Here is an 18,603-nt window from a genome sequence, read left to right as displayed (position 1 = left end):
GGTTGAGTAATATAATCACATTCCAGCCCCTTCTAAGTCCTGGTCTGGGACTCTCTATTTATTCCATAAACAGAAATCAGATTTAACTCATCTATGTTACCAAGGGTCACCCTTCCTCGAGGCTTTTCCAATTAAAAATTGGGGGTGACCTAGCTCACAAAGGAGAAACTTAGCCAGGTAGATACTGAATGGAGTGGTTTCCTTGCCAGCATTATTAGCAGTGACATGAATCTCAGGCCACATAGCTTTCACTTCTCCCCTCAAAGGTAGGTGTGCTGTCCACCAATCAGAGCTGCATTTTTGCTTGCTAGAGGAGGTCCCAATAATATGCTATCAGGAAGACAAACTGAGATTTAAGGTGATCTTAGAGCTCCCTTTGCATCTTTGGCCACCAAGAGAGATCACTGGCCTCAATTTATTTGCTGGCCTAATTAATAAACTTCTTTATCATATCTGGAATTTTATCTCTAGGAATTTTATAAGCCACAGATGTATGTTGGTGGGGGAAATACCCACAGAGATAAATTTACAGATACCTGAGGTAGTGACTGCCATTGTTCAAAACATTTTATTACTATTTTAGAATTGCCTTGAGTGGCATTTTATGAAGCACTAAAGAAAAATCTGTCTTAATATTTTGTAATAATTTAATTAAATCCAGTAAATCCCAAGTATCTACCATGTACAAGACCCTGTGTTAGGCACTAGGGATACAATCATAAAAAATATCTTAGTCCCTGTCCCCAAGCAGTTTACAAAGATTAAGACATCTACACAACCAAGTATGATACAAAGTAGAATATGCTAAGTATAAGGGAGGGATGGGTCTAGATAAAGTACTTGGAAAAATAAGAAAGAGCTTTATGCAGCTAAGGGATCAGCAAACATGTCCCCAAAAAGGTGTCCCATCAGTCAGGAAGAACTAGGCACTTTTACAGACAATAGGGAAGGAACTAGGAGATTTAGAAACATTGAAGATGAAAGAGAATAATCAGCAAGGCATGAGAGATAAGGAAAAGATGAAATACAAAAATGAAAGCTTGGTAAGAAGAGCTACTTCATGATTCGATAATGGAGCAAAGGAAGAGAGAGAGGTAGAAGAATAAGGCAGGGCTCAAAAAGGAGAAAAGGCATTTCAATGGGAAGAGAAGGGGGAGAGTACATTCCAGGAGGATGTGCCCATATGAAAAAATGGAGCCTAGACAAGGCAAAATAGGATCAGAGAATTGTTATTAGTCTAGTTTGCCTAGAAGGAATGTGAAGGAAAATAGATCAAAATAGGGCTAGGAAATTAATTGGATCATAAATGTCTAGCTAAAGAGCTTAATTTTATCCAAAAGGTAAATAGGGAGCTGCTGAAGTCTTTTTAGCAAGGGAGCAAAAAGGCCCGATTTGTGTAGTAAGAAGATGATTGTGGACAGAGGAGATTGATTATAAAGAAGAGGAACTGGAGGAGACTTTTTACAATAGTCTAGATGAGCAATGATGATAGTTTGAACAAGGGTAGTAGAATTGTAACTGAAAGGGGAAAAGCAGATAGACTTGGCAATTTACTAGATATAGAACAGAGCTGTCAAATTTGCTGCTCCCCCAAACTCCCAAATATTCTAAACCAGATGAAAATGTAATGAGGAAATGTTTAACAAATAAAAATTCAATAAAACATAGATAATGTTAATTTGTGGTTTTCTCAGTTGATACTTGGCCCACTGATGTAGGTAGTGATAGTCATGAAAGAGTTAAAAGGATGACTTGAGGTTTCAAGAATGGGGTGACTGAGGCCTATCAACAGGAAGTGGGAAGTTGGAAATAGTGGGGTGGGTGATGAACTTAATTCTAGGCATGTTGACCTTGAGGCACTGGTAAAACAAATAGGTGGCACCCAATATTCCAATACTCTAAAATATTTGTGATCTCTTCCGTCTGAGTACTTATTCCAAACATGCAGAATACAACCTATCCATAACTACCTAAGGGTTCTAAGAAAGGAGAGTTAAAGGATGACAACTGGGTCAAGTGAAGGGTTTTTAGGGATGGGAAGGCAATGTGGGCCCATTTGAAGTAGATAATATAGTAGAGCTAGACAGGACTTCAGAGGTCATCCAGTACAACTCCCTCATTATTTTACAGATGATAAACCTGGGGTCCAGAGAGATTAAGTGAGAGTACATAGAGACTGGGAGATAACACCACAAAACACCTCTGCCTCTGCATGATAAGCTCATCATCTGACATCTCATCAACAGGCAAACTGACTCAGCTTTTGATAGACCTTTTCAACCCTCACACTGAGGCAGCTAGGTGTCAGAGTAGAATCAGAAGAATCTGAGTTCAAATTCAGCCTCAGGCATTTGACACTAGCCTCAAACATCCAGGGCCATCTCTAGCCCCTCCTGATATATATCTTGCCACTGGACCCAGAAGGCTCTGGAGAAGAAAGTGAGGCTGGTGACTTTGCACAGCCCTGCCTCACTTAAATCCAATTCAGTGCAAGTTATGACATTCCCTCATGATGTCATGGTCCTCTTCTAGAACAAAGGAAAAACAATCATTTCACATTAGGTGCCTCTCCTTTCCCATTGGAAGATGGAGCACTAAATTCCTCCCAAAGCCTTTTATTATAGAGACTCACAACATTACAGATAACTCCATTTTCTATCAACAGTTCTACTTGGCTTGGACTCTATGGAACACCATTTCCTGTGGTGGACACCTCCCCATCCCTTTCAGCTCCTTTTTGTGTATTGTGTTGTGCTGTTAGAATGAGTGTAAGCTCCCGGAGGGCAGGTATTGTCTGTTTTTCTTATTTGTATCCCCAGCACTTAGCACAGTGCCTGGAATATAATAAATGCTTAATAAATGTTTTTTAATTAAATTGAAAGAATTTAAAAACAAAGCGATCACAGATAATTATTCATCTTAATCATGGTATACAATTGAATCTGACTTCCTTTCTTTTTCCTTTCTTTCTTTCTTTTTTTTTTTGTGGGGCAATGAGGGTTAAGTGACTTGCCTGGGGTCACACAGCTAGTAAGTGTCAAGTGTCTGAGCCCGCATTGAACTCAGGTCCTCCTGAATCCAGGGCCAGTGCTTTATCCACTGTGCCACCTAGCTGCCCCAAGGATTTTGACTTCCTAAAAAAATCTCCCCTTTAGAGAATAAAGATTTGCTACCACTGAGGATATTCAAAATAATGGTCAAAGCTCTGGAGGCAATTCTTAAAGAAGGCTAGACCCTAAAGGCTCCAACAATAAATAATTATTCCCCACAACAGCTGTTTTAAACTTCTCTCCTCAAGTGATCAATAGCATCTCTTTGTTTCTTCTCTCAGCAGATAATTGATAATTTTTAGGAAAATGAGGACCAAAGTACTTGAGCTTTCTCATTTTTTCTGTTTCCCACCTCAAAACTAATCTGTTTTCAGTTTTTCCTTCTTTGCTCTACACTAAGATGAGGTGGTCCTCTCCTAAAACTGATTCAGTCCGTAACTTCTCCTTCAGAACCTTGCCTCATTAACCACTCCCTCTCACCTTAAATTCATCTACTGGTTTCCTCTCCACCTTGTACAAAATTGCCCAGTTCTCCCACACCTTTTTTTTACAAAAACAAAAAACAAAAAACCCTAACTTCATTTGACCCTCCCACCTTCTCACTGTATCAACCTTTCTCTCTTATCAAAGACCTAGGAAGAAGAGTGTATGCTTATTTCCTTCACTTCCTCACTAACCACTAATTCCTCAACCTCTTATGACTTCGTTTCTGACCACAACACATTAATGAAACTGCAAGGCATCCTTCACGAAGCTGGCAGAAATAATCTCAAGGCATGCTTCTGATCAGGTCAAGTTCTTGTTCAGAGGCTGAATGTCTCTATTCCTTCTAGGACAAATTGCAATCTCCTTAATCTGGTGGTGATGTCATCCTCATCACACAAACTGACATTGAAAGAGCACTTAAAGATTCACAATATATTTTATATACATTATTTTATTTAAGCCTCCCAACAACACTATGAGATAGGTGCTACAGGTACGACTGTCTTCATTTTATAGATGAGAATACTGTAGCTCAGAGAGGCTAAATGACTTGCCCATAGTCACACAGCTATTCCTAACTTCAAGTTCAAAACTATCTCCCCTAAGCCTTCCTGCCTCTAACTTAAGACCATATACAATAATCAGGCTCTAACCTCCAAGTCCAGCTTTATTTTGCATCGATTCCCTTTACCTCATCACTCTGCTGAACCTGCACTCTCTACCGTTACCAATGACCTCATGTTGCTACATCTAATGACTGTTTCTCTATCCTTGTCCTTCCCGATTTTTCTGCAGCCTTTGACCTTTGATCTCCTCTCCAGGTCTTTGTGATGCTATTCTCTCCTGGTTCTTTTCCCATTGGTTCCTTATTGTTCCTTCTTAGTCTCCTTCACGAGATCTTCATCCAGGTCATGGCCACCAACTATGGCTGTCATATTCTCTGAATCTTCTCTCTGTACACTATCTCATTTGTTCAGTGAACATCTCTGGCCAGATTATCTCTCCCTACATAGCTTATAACCTCTCTAGAGCTCCAGTACCACATCACCCACTGTCTTTTGAACATCTTGAATTCTGTGTCCCATGGACATCTCAAACTCACCCTTACCCCCACAAATCCAGTTCTTGTTTAGATGGTGTCACTTCTAACTTCACAACATCTCTCACAACTTTCTGTTTCCACAGCTGCCACTTTAATACAGGTTCTCATAATTTTATGTGTGGACCTTACAACAACCTTATAATTAGTTTTCCTGTTTCAGGCTTCTCCCTATTACAATCCATCCTCCACTCATCTCACAAAGTAGTTTCTCTAAAGTGCATGTCTGATCATGTCACCTCAGCTCCCTACTTAATAAATGCCAGTGATTCCAAATTATTTTCAAAATCAAATATAAAACCATCTATTTGGCATTTAAAGCTTTTCATGATTTGGCCCCTTCCCAACTTTCCAGTTTCCTTATACTTTGCTCTCCTCCACACATTCTACAATCTAGCTACACTGACTTACTTATTCTTCACACACGACACTCCATTATACAATTCTGTGCATTTACGTTGGTTGCACCCCCAACACCTAGAAAGGCTCTCCCTTCTTATTTCTGCATTCTGGTACCCTTGGTTTTGCTGAGGCTTGGTTCAAATATTCTCTTCTTCAGGAGGCATGGTCTAGTTCCAGCCCCACCACTGGTACCTGGGCAAGTTACTTAATCTCTCTGAAATTTCATTAATCAATCAATAAACACTTATTGTCTACTATGTGCTAGGCACTGAGCTACTTGCTGAGGATACAAAAAGAGACAGAAGACAGTTCTTGTCTTCAAGGAGCTTATAATCTAAGGGGGAGACAACAAACAAATCTATACAAAGTAAGCTATATACAGGATAAACAGGAAATAATTAACAAAAGGAAAGCACTGAAATTAAGATGAATTAGGGGAGACTTCCTGAAGAAGATGGGATTTTATTTGGGACTTATAGGAAGACAGAGAGGTCAGTAGTCAGAACAAAAGAGACACAGGACAGCCAGAGAAAATGCCCAGAGCTGAGAGACAAAGTGTCTTGTTGGTGGAACAGCCAGGAGTCCAGTTGTAGTTTCCTCTCTGTAAAACAGGGATAATAATACTGGAAGCAATTATTTCATAGGAATGTTGTAATGCTCAAAGGAGATTATGTGAATACTCCGTTTTCCTCTATTTTTGGGGAAAAAAAGCAAACCTTTGTTGTTATCTCTCATTTTCTCTTCATTCTACTCTACTGCCTAATGAAAAAGTTATTCTCACCAAGGCCAAATTCTCTACTTACATGATTCTATCCCCTCCTGTCTTCTTGGGCTAACTGCCTCCATGATTATCCTTTCTCTCTAATCTGTTGTTGTTCAGTCGTTTCAGTCATGTCTGACTTTTTATGACCCCATTTGAAGTTTTCTTGGCAAAGATACTGGAGTGGTTTGCCATTTAATTCTCCAGCTCATTTTACAGATGAGGAAACTAAGGCAAACAGGATTAAGTGACTTGTCCAGGGTCACACAGCTACTTAGTGTCTGAGGCTCGAGTTGAATTCAAGAAGATAAATCTTCTTGATGTCAGGTCCAACAGTCTATCATCTGTGCCACCTAGCTTCCCCTCTAATCTGTAATCTCTCCCTATTTACTGGCTCTTTTACCACTGTCTGAACATATAACCAGGTGTCCCCTATCATTTTTTTTTTAAACCCTCACTTGACTTTTCCATTCTTTTAAGATATGGTCCTATTTCTCTCTTCCCTTTTACAATCCACTCCTAGGAAAAAACCTGTCTACATTCATAACTCTGCCTCCTGTTCTCTCACTTCTTAACACTTTGAAACCTATGTCCTGACTCAACTAAAACTGTTATCTCCAAAGTTACCAGTAATTGTCAAATGGCATGGTCTTTTCTCAGGCCCTAGCCTCCCTGGCCTCTCTAGAGCATTTAACCCTATTGACTTCCCTTCATTCTCCCAGCCTATGTTTTCATGACATTGCTCTTACCTGGCTTTTCCCTTACACATCTGACCACTGCTCAGTCTCCTCTGTAGGATCATCATTCATATGGTACCCCCTCACTGTGAAAGTGCCTCCAAGGTTTGTCCTGTGCCCTGTTCTCTTCTCTCTCTACACTCTTTCACTTGGTGGCAAGTGGTGATAAGTGAGCTTTTTGCCTTATTTTGCTGGGCCCCAGTCCTCTATGCCGCTTCATGGATAGCTCCTCATCGTGCTTCCATGTGGTATCCTCCTCCCTGGAGGAAGAGAGACACCTGAGCCAGGGATGCCAATTAGAAGAATTTGTAATAGTCTTCATGAGACATGATGAGAGCCTAAACTAGGGTGGTGGTCATGTGAGGAAATAGGAGAACTGTGAGAGAAGTTATGGAGGTAGAATGGATAAGACTTGGCAACTGATTAAATATTTGTGATGAGGAAGAATGAGAAGACAAGGATAACACCAAGCTTGAAAACTCAAATGACTAGAAAGATCTCATTGCCTAATAATTTCCATATTCCTTAGACTGGCATTCAAGGCCTTTCACAGCTTTGACCACCTACCCTTCCAATCTTTCCTCATATACACTTATTCAATGTCCACTGGAGACAAAAGAAGGAAGAAAATTCCCAACACAGGAGTACCCTGGGCATTCTTCATTTCCCTTTCCACCACCATTTATATGTTGATAAAAACAATTTCTTCCTGTAGCTAGTGAATACTACTTGATCTACAGACAAATAAGCTCAAATGGAAAAGGAAATCTCAGCCAATTCGGTTTCCCCCTCATCAAAACCTGAAGACCCTGTGGAAAGTGTGGGCGACAGACCTCCCCTGAGTTCTGCTAATGATTATAAATGGCAAAGAATCTACAATTTAATTGCAAAAGGTAATGATGCAGGGAGCATAAGATTAGATTCACCACAGAAGGTAATATCCTCAAACAATAAAAAAAAAAAATTGAGAGGCTTTGGTGTGAAGATGGTTGAAATCGATAGGAAGGTTTCTGTATTAAATACTACAGTGGAGGATCACAAAGTGATATTGACAGAACTGCTGACAGAGAATAAAAAAGGAGAAAGAAAACTAAATTGGTGTCTGCAGAAAATAAGTTACAGATTAATCACCCTACCATAAAATCATTTTTAGATAGCTTAGGGTCTAAAGATACATTAGCAGTTTGATTATAAGATGGCAGTGCAACATTGGGGAAGTTAAAAACCTGCTGAATGCATCAGACTTTGTTTCTTCTGGACAATCTAGTTATGCAGATACTGAGTGGCTCCTATCAGAGCTATCTTTATTGCCCCAAAATACATCCCTACTGTATGCCAGGAAGCCTGACAGCTAAAGAAACATACACAGGTAGATATAGTACCTGAAATCACCTTTAAAACATTTTTTTTCTTATTCTGTTTTATTCTGAGCTAAACAAACATCAAATAAAATGAGCATTTCCATATACACTGTAGAACAGGAGGAGAGGGTTATACATGAAACTACAAATCTCTATTATGTAGAGCTTGCTATTCTTTTTAAGTGTATAATCAATTCAACATATAATTTTCATAGTTGTCTACTATGATTCCTTCTGTTCTCTTGACTTTTTTTGAGAGGGAGAGGAGGGTAACTTATTGTTACTCTCCCTTTCCAATGTATACTATTCCCCTCTTGGGGAAAAAAAGGTGGGGAGAGAAAGAGAGAAAAACCCATGAAATAAATGTGTATAGTCAAGCAAAACAAATTCTTACATTATCCATGTCCCAAAAATGTATGCTTATTCTGCATAATGGGTCATCAGGAGGGAGACAGCATGGCTTCTTATGTGCATGCTGGAATCAAGGCTGGTCATTTCACTGATCAGAGTTCTTAAGTTTCCAAAAGCTGATTGTCTTTACAAGGCTGATGTTAATATACAAATTGTTCTTTTAGTTCTGCTCATTTTACTCTATATCAGTTCATATAAGACTTCTCAGGTTTGTTTGTTTTTTAAAACATCCTGTGTAATTATATTCACATGCTATGTAATTTGTTCAGCCATTCCCCAATTGATAGGCACCTTCCCCTCTTGGCTTCCAGCCCTTTGTCCCTATCAAAATAGCATCAATGTTTTTTTACATATGGGTCCTTTTCCTCCTTTCAGGCTATAAGGTCCATCACTTTTATCTTTAGAGCTATGACCCTACAACTATGATCTTAATCTGACAACACACTTAAAACAGTCACCACAATCAGCATGTATGTTATAATTACATGGTTAATTTCTTACTGATACATGCCACAAACTGATATTATACCAAAAGAGAACTTAAAATAATAGAATTCCAGTATGGTATTCATGGGTACCTTTGTCAATCTAGAATTATTAGAATCAATGGGAGGACAAAGAGCTAGTCATTAAATCTGCTGAGTGATAGCCTAGTCCAATGAGTTATTCATTGTTTCGTTATTTTGTTATCAACGTCAAAGTTCTAAATGAGTTTTAATTTAGAAATCACCCCAAATTTAAACAACGGCCTAGTTTTCAAGAAGCAAAAAAAAAAAAAAAAAAAAGGCCTAATTCCTTTTTCTTACCACAGCTTGGCTTGAGCTTTCTTGTAAATCCCACAACAGCAAGTGGTTATCAGCCAATGAAATGATCTTTTTACCATCACCCATTGGCTCCCAAGTAACACTGCAATAAAAGGAATCAAAAATTAATAAAGAACATTTAAAAATAATTCCAAAACTTCTAACATACTTTCTTCAGAAACCAATAATGAAGGGGCAGCTAGATGGCACAATGGATAAAGTACCAGCCCTGGATTCAGGAGGATCTGAGTTCAAATCCGGCCTCAGACACTTGACACTTACTAGCTGTGTGACCCTGGGAAAGTCACTTAACCCCCACTGCCCCACAAAAACAAAACAAAACAGAAACCAATAATGATATTTTCTTTTTCTTTATTATTATTATTATTTTAATAAGATTTTATTTTTCCCCAATTACATTTTAAAACAATTTTAACATTTTTTAAAAGTTTTGAGTTCCAAATTCTATCACTCTCTCCCTCCCTCCCCCATACCTCTCTAATATGGTAATAAGCACTCTGATATAGGTCACATATGTTCAATCATGTAAAAACATTTCCTTATTAATCATTTTGTATGAGAAGATGGGAAAAGAAAGAAAGAAGGAAAGAGAGAAAAAGGAAAGAAAGAAAGGAAGGAAGGAAAGTAGGGAGGGAGGGAGGAAGGAAGGAAGGAAGGAAGGAAGGAAGGAAGGAAGGAAGGAAGGAAGGAAGGAAGGAAGGAAGGAAGGAAGGAAGGAAGGAAGGAAGGAAGGAAGGAAGGAAGGAAGGAAGGAGGAAAGCTTCAGTCTGCATTCAGATAATATCAGTTTGTTCTCTGGAGGCAGATAGCATGTTTCATCATGAGTTCTTTGAAATTGTTTTGGATCACTGTATTGCTAAGAATAGTTGTCATATACAATTCTTTATCATATAATATTGCTATTACTATTTATAATGTTCTCCTGGTTCTGCTCACTTCACTTTGCATCCGTTCATGTAAGTCCAGATTGTCATGAAATCATCCTGCTTGTCAATTCTTATAGTACAATAATATTCTATCATAATCACATACCACAACTTGTTCAGCCATTCCCCAATTGATAGGCATCCCCTCAATTTCCAATTCTTTACCACCCCAAAAAGAGCTGCTATAAACATTTTGGTACAAGTAGGTGAAAAAAGTCTCTTTGGAATATAGACCTAGCAGTAGTATAATAATGAGGAGTATTTTCAATTTTTTCTTTTCCTGTCCAATGGCCTTGAAATGCAATTTATGCATTTCAATAGCTAAATAATTAATAAAACAAAAACAAAAAACTCCTAAGTGATATCTCTCTGATAAGATATCAAGTATCTTGTAATTTGAAAACATTTACATATACTTGATCTTTTTGAGCAATTTGAGTTTTATCTAATGTTGCAGAATTTTCTATCATCTTATATTCTTACTATCTAACTACTTAGCCATTATGGAAGTAAAAACATATTTTAGAAACAATTAGATTAAGCATAGGAATTAAAATTAATCAGTTTCATTGACAAGGAGCCAAAATAATTTGTTGCTTCAAAACTCCAAAGCCTGATTAATTTATTATACTAAATATGATAATGAGTAAAGTATCCTTGTGTATTCCTATATTGCAATATCATTTTAGGTTTTTAAAGGATATAATATTTCTTCAAATGAAAGAAAGGAATGCACGTAATTCTAAAGAAGGATGTCTTCTAATAGCCTTGGGTTAGACACTCCTGAGTTACAGCATCATTTTTTAGCTCTTAGAGAAAAAATGTATAATGACCAAATTACATTAAATCAGTAGTTCATAAAATCAGAGTTAGAAGAGACCTTAAAGAAGTTGTTTAGTCCAAACTAACACTTCTAAGTCATACCCAAACTAAGATTGGTATCTATCCCTACATTTGAAGATATCAATAGAGATTATGAGACTTTCTTTGGTGGTCTGCTCTCATGGAGAACTCTGTAGAAGGGCCAACAATTCTTGCTACAAAATTCTATTTAAAAAAATAAAATAAAGGGCAAAACCAAAAAATAGCAGTGTGATGTTCTCTCCTTGTATAAGATGATATTAATCAGCTATTAATAACCTATGTACATATTGTTTCCTCAATTGTATTGATTAATTTGCATTTAGTCCACTCTTGCAGGGACCCTTCTTGTAACAAATGGTATGGATTTTCAGGACTAGGTAGGGCAAGGATGATATGATATAGTCATGGAACAGAAGATAAACTGACCATCTATACAGCACTAGTGAAAATTTCCTCAGATTTTAATTTTGTCATACACTGTTAGCTCTCTCTACCAGCTTCCTGTCACATACAAATCTGATAGGTATGTAATTTATAGTGTAATCTAAGTCACTGGCATAAACATTGAATAGAAGGTCAAAGAGAGATCAGTGAAGCACACCACTAGAGACTTCACAGCCAGATTCAAAGTGAACCATTAATAAGTATTTGGGTAAAATTATTCCACCTGATTATTTAGTTCATATCTTTCTGTCTTTTTCTTAAGGATATCATAAAAAAGCCTGTCAAATCCATTGCTGAAATTCAGCAATGTATTTATGTCTATGGAATTCCCCTAACTTACCAGTCTAATAAAATATTAAAAAATGAGATAAGGTTAATCTAGTATCATATATTCTTTTTTTTTTTTTTTTGGTGAGGCAATTGGGGTTAGATGACTTGCCCAGGGTCACACAGCTAGTAAGTGCTAAGTGTCTAAGGCCACATTTGAACTCAGGTCCTCCTGAATCCAGGGCTGGTAGTCTATCCACTGCGCCACCTAGCTGCCCCTGGTATCATATAATCTTGATGAGGGGGCAGCAAGGTGGCACAGTGGATAAAGTAGTGGCCCTGGATTCAGGAGGACCTGAGTTCAAATCCGGCCTCAGAAACTTGACACTTACTAGCTGTGTGACCTTGAGCAAGTCACTTAACCGTCATTGCCCCACAAAAACAAACAAAACAAAAAAACAACAAAAAACAAAAACAAAACATATATTCTTTTTTTTTGGGGGGGGGGGCAGGGCAATAGGGGTTAAGTGACTTGCCCAGGGTCACACAGCTAGTAAATGTCAAGTATCTGAGGCCAGATTTGAACTCAGGTCCTCCTGAATCCAGGGCCAGTGCTTTATCCACTGCACCACCTAGCTGCCCCCAAAACATATATTCTTAATGAAGTCCTCACTTAATGATTAGTCAATCAATAAACATTTATTAAGCACCTATTATGTGCCAGACACTGTGCTAAGTGCTGGAGATATAATGAAAGAAAAAAGACAGTCCCTGCTCTCAAAGAGATCAAACTCTAATGGGGAAGGCAACATTCAAATAACTACATAAAAATAAGATATATACAGGATAAATTAAATATAATCTTTGAGGGAAGGTATTAGAATTAAGGGGAATAGGAGAAAGATTGTTATAGAAGATGAGATTTTTTTTTTTGCATGTGTGAGGCAATTGGGGTTAAGTGACTTGCCCAGGGTCACACAGCCAGTAAGTGTTAAGTGTCTGAGGCTGGATTTGAACTCAGGTCCTCCTGAATCTAGGACCAGTACTCTAAACACAGCGCCATCTAGCTGCCCCTAAGCCATCTAGCTGGCCCTAGAAGACGAGATTTTAGTTCGGACTTGAAGCCAGGGACACCAAGATGTTTTAGAAATTAGGAGAGACAGATTTCCAAACATGGAAGACAGCCAAAATGCCCAGCATCTGAAGTGTCTTATCCAAACAACATCTCTGGATCATGGTGAGGGTGGAGTCACTTGAGAGGCATATTATGAAAGGCTTTGAACACCAAAAAGAGGATTTTATATTCTGTCATAGGCGTGATAGGGAGCCACTGTAGTTTATTGAGTAGGGGGTGATATGATCAGACCTATGCTTTTGGAAAATAATTTTGGCAGCTGAGTGGAAGATGGATTGGAGTGAGGAGAGATTTATAAAAAGGAGACCAGAAATAGGCTATTTCAATAGTTCATGCAAAAGGTGATGAGGGCCTGCACCAGGGTAGTAGCAGTGTCAGAGAAGAGAAGGAGACAATATATGTGACATGTTAAAAGATAAAACTGACAGGCAACAGATTAGATATGGAGGAGGGAGAGTGAAAAGTTCAGGATGACACTTTTATTAAAAAATTATTTTATTTTATTTTAGCTTAAGGTCTGTATTTCTTCCTTCCCACTTCTCCACATGCATCCCCCTCCACTAAGAAAGCAGGAAAAAAAAGTTACAAACATGTATAGTCAACCAAAACAAATTCGCTCACTAACAATCCACAATTTTTTTTTTCATTTAAATGCTTCAATTTACACTCTGAGTCTACCACATCTTTATCTGGCAACAGGTAGTATGTTTCGTCATGAGTCCTCTGGAATTATGGTTGATCGTTTTGTTGATCAGACTCCTTAAGTCTTTTAAAGTTGCTTGTCTTTATAATATTATTATTATTAAATACATCATTCTCCTGGTTCTGCTCACTTCACTCTGCATCAGTTCATACAAATCTTTTTTGAAATCATCCCCTTCAATATTTTTTAGAGCACAACAGTATTGCATCACATACATATACCAACACTTGTTTGGCCAACTACCAATTGAGGAGTATGCTCTCAGTTTCCAGTTTTCAGCTGCCACAAAAAGAGCAGCTATAAACACTTTTGTACATATAGAGTTGACAACTTTTATATCTTCCATAACACATTCTATAATTTCACTAGGAGTTGAAGTCAAGTCACCAACTTATAGAAGTCAATTTGGAGTCTGGAAAATGTGAGATTGAATCCTGCCTTAGATTCCTCACTGATTGAATGGTCCTGAGTAACAACTTCTTGCAGCCTCAGTTTCTGCATCAGTAAAATGGGGATCATATTAGCACTGACCTCACAGACCTGATGTGAGGTTCAAATGGAATCATGTATAGAAAGAGCTTCTTGGTCTCAAAGCACATAAAAATACTACCCACTACTTAATTGTTATAATTATTATTATTATTAATATTTTAGAAATTCAGGACATTTGCCTGTTTAAAGTGCTGAGTACTTCTTCTATTCTCTAAATGTTTCAAGGATAATTGACAGGAGATACAAAGATAAAAGTGAAACAGTTCCTGCCACAAGGACTTGACATTCTAATAAGTAATGTTAACATATATATTAATAGGTTTTATACAAAGTAATTAATACAAGGTAGCCTTATGAAGGAAAGTATTAGTAGCTAAAGGGAATAGGAAAGACCTCCCCTTAAAAAAGAAAAAAAAAAAAAGAGAACAAGGGGAGCAGCTAGGTGGCACAGTGGATAAAGCACCAGCCCTGGATTCAGGAGTACCTGAGTTCAAATCCGGCCTCAGACACTTGAAACTTACTAACTGTGTGACCCTGGGCAAGTCACTTAACCCTCACTGCCCTGCAAAAAAAAAAAAAAAAAAGGGAAAGACCTCCCCAGCACAGTGGTATCTAGGTGAGTCCTAAAGGAAGACAGGGAGGTGAGGAGGGAGTGCATTCCAGACACAAGACACAGTCAATAAGTAGGCACAAAGACAGGAGATAGAGTTTTGTTAATAAGGAACATCAAGTAGGCCAGCATGGCTGGAGTGCACAGAGGGTAGTCACATGTACGAAGAATTCTGGAAAAAGTTGTAAGGGGCCAGGTTTTGAAGAACTTTAAATGATAAAGAGGAGTTTATATGTGATCCTAGAAGTAATAAGGCGCTATTAGAATTTACTGAGTAGGAGATTAACATGGTCAGACCTGAATTTTAGGAAAATTGTACCCTGAGTTATAGTTTATCTATTCCTGGTGAGTTGAACTGATTGGAAGACAGGTAAGTGTTCTCTCAACCTTTTCACTTATTGTAGGTTTCAATTTTCTATTAGCCACTTTTATGTTATACTTCCCAATCCAAAACAAAACAAAAAAACTCAAACCTAACACAGAATGGTTCTATATTTTCTTTGTCATCCATTAATATCATCCCATCTATCATAAGCATTGTTCCTACCCCTTCTATAATTTTTCTCTTACCCCAACACAGCTTTAGGAAAAAAAACCAAAAAACATTTTTGCTGCCCCTGGCATTCACTGTTGTATTTGATATAAGATTTATAATTTCTGACAAAAGGCAGATATCCAAAATATAAAAGAAAATAAATGCAGATATAAAAGAACAGGTGCCATTCCGCAATAGATAAATGGTTTTAAAAAAGGATATGAACAAATAGTTTTCAAGGGAAGAATTGCAAATTATTATCATCCACATGAAATACCCTCCAAATCACTAATAATAAGAAAAGTACCAACTGAACCAACTACATAAATTGGCAAAGGTGACAAAAAGATGGAAATAACCAGTGCTCTATGGGTTGTGGATGATAGGTACACTAATACATGATTGGTGGAACTATGAATCAGTCTAACCATTCTGGAAACCATTTGTGATTATGTGAAAAAGTGAGAAAAATATCCATACCCTTTACCTGATAGATCACATTCTTGAATATATCCAAAGAAGGTACCATGTATACCAAGATAATCATTATAGTACTTTTGGGGGGGAAGGGAAATAGCAAGAACTAGAAAACAAAAAGGATATACATAGAGAGTCAAACGGTTAATTGATTATAGTATGTAGCTATAAGGGAATACTACTTTGATGTCCTTTTTTTCCCGCCTACTTTTTTTTCATATAAATATTTTATTATTTTCCAGTTACATTTAGAGATAGTCTTCAATGTTTGTTTTTAAAAGATTTCTAGTTTCAAATTTTTCTCCATCCCTCCCCTCCCTCCCCCCTCCTCAAGACAGGAAGTAACCTGATATAGCTTATATATATACAATCACATTAAACATATTTCTGCATTAGTCATGTTATGAGAGAAGAATCAGAGCAAAAAGGAAAAACCTCAAAAAAGAAAAACAACAACAACAACAACAACAACAAAACCCCAATAGAAATAGGATGGTTTGATCTGCATCTAGATGCCACAGTTTTGGTTTTTTTTTTTTTTTTTCTGGATTTGGAGAGCATTTTCCATCATGAGTCCTTTGGAACTATCTTGGACCACCATACTGCTGAGAAGAATCAAGTCTCTCACAGTTGATCAACACATAATGTTGTTGATACTGTGTATAATGTTCTCCTGTTTCTGCTCATCTCACTCGAAATATTCTTTTAATACCAATGTTCTACCAATATAGGCTATATTTGGGAGACGTTTGGGAAACACTATCATCTCTGAAGGATTGAAAATGAATATCACACAAAGCGCAGTTGAGAGGACACCTCCAATTAAAGAAGCAAATAAGTGTGAGCAAGGTGTAATATATAATAAGAGGAGAACTTTGAAGAAATACAGGAAAAAAGGAATGTCTTCAGGGAAACATATGATGGAAAAAGAAGATGGGTTGGCCATGTGGCAAGGGTGATGGGCAACAAGTAGATATCCTAAGTGTTCCACTGGTATCTTTAGAGAAAGCAAGAAAGGTCTCTCAAATAATGGGTGAGTCCTCTGCCATGAACTTATATGAGAAAATAGGAAAAAAGTCATATAGAATGGACAGAAATGGATCTTAATTGCTGAAGAGAATATACAAATTGATGAGATAACAGATCCATTTGTATATTTAAGAAATAATAAATGAAGAATCCAGAAAAATATGGATAGATAAGGAATGAATTAATGGCAAGTGAAGTAAGGAAAAATAAGAAAGCAATATCCACAATGACTAAAATAATATAAACAAAAATAAAACTGAACACATGGGAATGTAATGGCCAAGCATGGCCCCCCAAAAGAAACAAATCTACCTCTCTTCTTTCACTAGATTATGGGTTTGGGATGTTACCTATGTTTTCAGGTGCAAGTCGATTTGCCAGATGGTTTTACTTAACTGGTTTGGTTTTGTTTTCTTAAAAGGAAAGTGATTAGTGGAGGGGGAGAAGGAAAGGTTAAATCTGGATCCATTTTTTAAAAGAAATGCTACAAGCTAGTCTACATCCTCTTCACTTTACTTCACACTCTACCCACACCCTCCTACCACAATTGATTCTTTCTATCTTTTGTATGGGTCAAGGGATTTATTCCTCCATGAGAAAGCTGATGTTTCTCAAGGGTATTATCAAAGCAAACAATAAACTGAATTTAAAGTAGCTTCAGAAGTGAGTTTTCTCATACAGAGAGGCAAAAATACATTTAATGATTCCAAAAGAAGATTTTTTTTAAATTTAAGAATGCAGGAGGTAATATCTCAGAAAATAACTTGGTTTAGGGTTTTTCTAGATGAAGGCTACAAGAAATGCGTTATTCTCATGAGGGGAAAAAATATCTTTCTTCTGAAGGCCACATTGAAAGTGTAAGGTTATAATATCTATCGTAAAGAAAATTAGAGAATAGGACAAAGAGAAACTAAAGAGTCACTCAACACAAAAGACTTCATATTAGAAAGTTTCATGAAACGGTGGTATAGCTTACTCGAAGAGTTTTCTAAATATAATTAACATCAAATTGAAAAGTTGTGACCTACAGTAGATATACAATGATAATATATGTATTGCCTTTGGAAAGAACAAATAACATAAAGATGGGGGAAACCCGGGCATGTTAGGAGTAGAAAAGAAACCAGTAAAAAGCGAGAGACTGAAGATGAAGAGAAAGGAAATAATTGCTGAGGCTAGCTCCTACATGAAACAGAAGACAATAGGATCAATAGGCAATAAACATGTATTGTGCACCTGCTATGTGTTAGGCACTTTGCTAAGTGCTGCAGATATAAATATGAATGATAGTACCTGTCCTCAAGGACCTAACAATCTAATGGGGGAAGTCAAAATACAAAAGAAAGCTGAAAGAGGGAAAAGATGGAGGGGCATGGTGGAGAAGTCAAATAAAATCCAAAATGAGTACAGGATCAAGGGCAAAAGTAAGACCTCGGCAAAAAGGGTCCCTAATACCTCAGAGCCTGGATCAAAGGAACAAAGAATGACAGAAGATCGTATAGGGATTTAGAAAGGACTAGGGGAGAAGACGGGGCTTAATGCAGGATGGATGATTTCTTCAGTAAAGCAGCCAGCAAGGTCATATGCTGAGAAAGAAGGAGGTGGAAGAGATCTAGGTGGCTTGGGGAGAGAAATTTAAAACAGCCATTGACAGCAGTGTGAACGAGTTGATCTGGTAAGAAAAAAAAAAAAGGACATACAATTTAGTGGACCTAGATTCCATAGATGTGGCGCTACCTCTAGAAGTGTTCTGGAGCATAGGAATGTTATTTGTTCTTCGTTCTTGAAGAGGATGGAGATGATGTCATGACTTGCAGTGAACTGGATTTAAGTGAGGAAGGGCTGCGCAAAGTCACCAACCTCACTCCTTCCTCCATAGCCATCTGGACCCAGTGGCAAAATATATTATCAGGATGACTAGAGATGGCCCTAGACGTTTAAGGCAATTAGAGTTAAGTAGCTTGCCCAGAGTCACATAGATAGTAAGTGTC

The 18,603-nt window shown here is 37.6% G+C and overlaps 1 protein-coding gene across 2 annotated transcripts in view; it reads right to left on the bottom strand.

Moving 5' to 3' along the window:
• The window catches only part of EIPR1 (EARP complex and GARP complex interacting protein 1), a 230,028-nt gene that overhangs the window by 28,062 nt on the left and 183,363 nt on the right, over window positions 1–18,603 (bottom strand). For both annotated transcript variants that reach the window (XM_043985117.1, XM_043985119.1), the window contains one exon: window positions 9,113–9,212. In XM_043985117.1, the coding sequence (XP_043841052.1) occupies window positions 9,113–9,212 (100 nt within the window). The remainder of the gene's footprint in view (window positions 1–9,112; window positions 9,213–18,603) is intronic.

This window comes from Dromiciops gliroides, chromosome 2, assembly GCF_019393635.1.
Source record: "Dromiciops gliroides isolate mDroGli1 chromosome 2, mDroGli1.pri, whole genome shotgun sequence".
Classification (NCBI taxonomy): domain Eukaryota; kingdom Metazoa; phylum Chordata; class Mammalia; order Microbiotheria; family Microbiotheriidae; genus Dromiciops; species Dromiciops gliroides.
This window is presented reverse-complemented; position numbering and strand designations above follow the sequence as displayed.